General features: G+C 43.4%; 1 protein-coding gene across 1 annotated transcript in view; it reads right to left on the bottom strand.

The window, feature by feature from the left end:
* Positions 1-424: 424 nt before the first annotated feature.
* Positions 425-1,078, bottom strand: part of LOC115236955 — a 2,571-nt gene continuing 1,917 nt past the window's right edge. Inside the window, exon 2 of the mRNA XM_029809697.1 lies at positions 425-1,074. Coding sequence (XP_029665557.1) covers positions 425-1,074 — 650 coding nt within the window. The remainder of the gene's footprint in view (positions 1,075-1,078) is intronic.

The following is a 1,078-nucleotide window of genomic DNA, read 5'->3' as shown; positions in this document are numbered from 1 at the left end:
CTTATAACGATGTTTCTGGGTTTGCAATCTTTATTGGAAAACTATGACAATCCAAGATATATCAGCTTCCGTGGCTGGCGTGATCGGCGGAAGGAACATCGCAACGTACTCTATTCCTGCGCTCCTCGTGCTCACGTACGAGGTTTGATAAAAAAATACGCGGAATTTTCGTTTTTCTCAAAAAATCTTTATTTATTCATCAATATTAATTTTGTCCCCTTCAAAGTAGTCCCCATTAGATATAATACACTTGTGCCAGCGCTTTTTCCAATTTTCCAATTTTTTCCAATTTTTAGCTCCTTCAGCGATTCTGTCTTTATCTCCTCAATGTTGGCAATACGTCGTCCTTTCATGGTTTTTTTTATCTTCGGAAATAGGAAGAAGTCGCAGGAGGCTATGTCCGGCGAATACGGAGGCTGGGATATCATAGCGGTGTTGTTTTTGGCCAAAAATTCACGAACAAGCAGTGAAGTGTGAGCAGGTGCATTATCATGGTGCAATTGCCATGAGTTGTTTCGCCACAAATCCGGACGTTTTTTCGGATCGCTTCACGCAAACGGCATAGAACTTCCAGGTAGTACTTCTTATTGACCGTACGACCTGGTGGCAAGAACTCATGGTACACTATGCCGTTGAAATCGACGAAAACAGTGAGCAGAACCTTCACATTCGATCGAACTTGACAAGCTTTTTTCGGTCTTGCCTCTTCAGGAAGCTTCCATTGGGACGATTGGGCCTTAGTTTCGACGTCATATCCGTACACCCATGTTTCATCACCAGTTATGACTCGTTTGAGCAGTTCTGGATCGTCGTTGACTTCATTCAGCAACTCCTGAGCAATGTCCATTCGGCACTGCTCTTGGTCGAAATTCAACAATTTCAGAACAAATTTTGCTGCCACACGTCTCAGGCCCAAAACATCCGAAAAAATTACTTGGCATGAGCCAAATGATATGCCAACATCATCAGCAACCTCTCTGATAGTGATTCGGCGATTGTCCATAATTATTTTCTTCACTTTTTCGACGTTGTCATCGGTTGTTGATGTGCTGGAGCGTCCAGGGCGCTCGTCATCTTC

This window comes from Formica exsecta, unplaced genomic scaffold (genome assembly GCF_003651465.1).
Source record: "Formica exsecta isolate Colony F162 unplaced genomic scaffold, ASM365146v1 scaffold1132, whole genome shotgun sequence".
Lineage (NCBI taxonomy): Eukaryota > Metazoa > Arthropoda > Insecta > Hymenoptera > Formicidae > Formica > Formica exsecta.
This window is presented reverse-complemented; position numbering and strand designations above follow the sequence as displayed.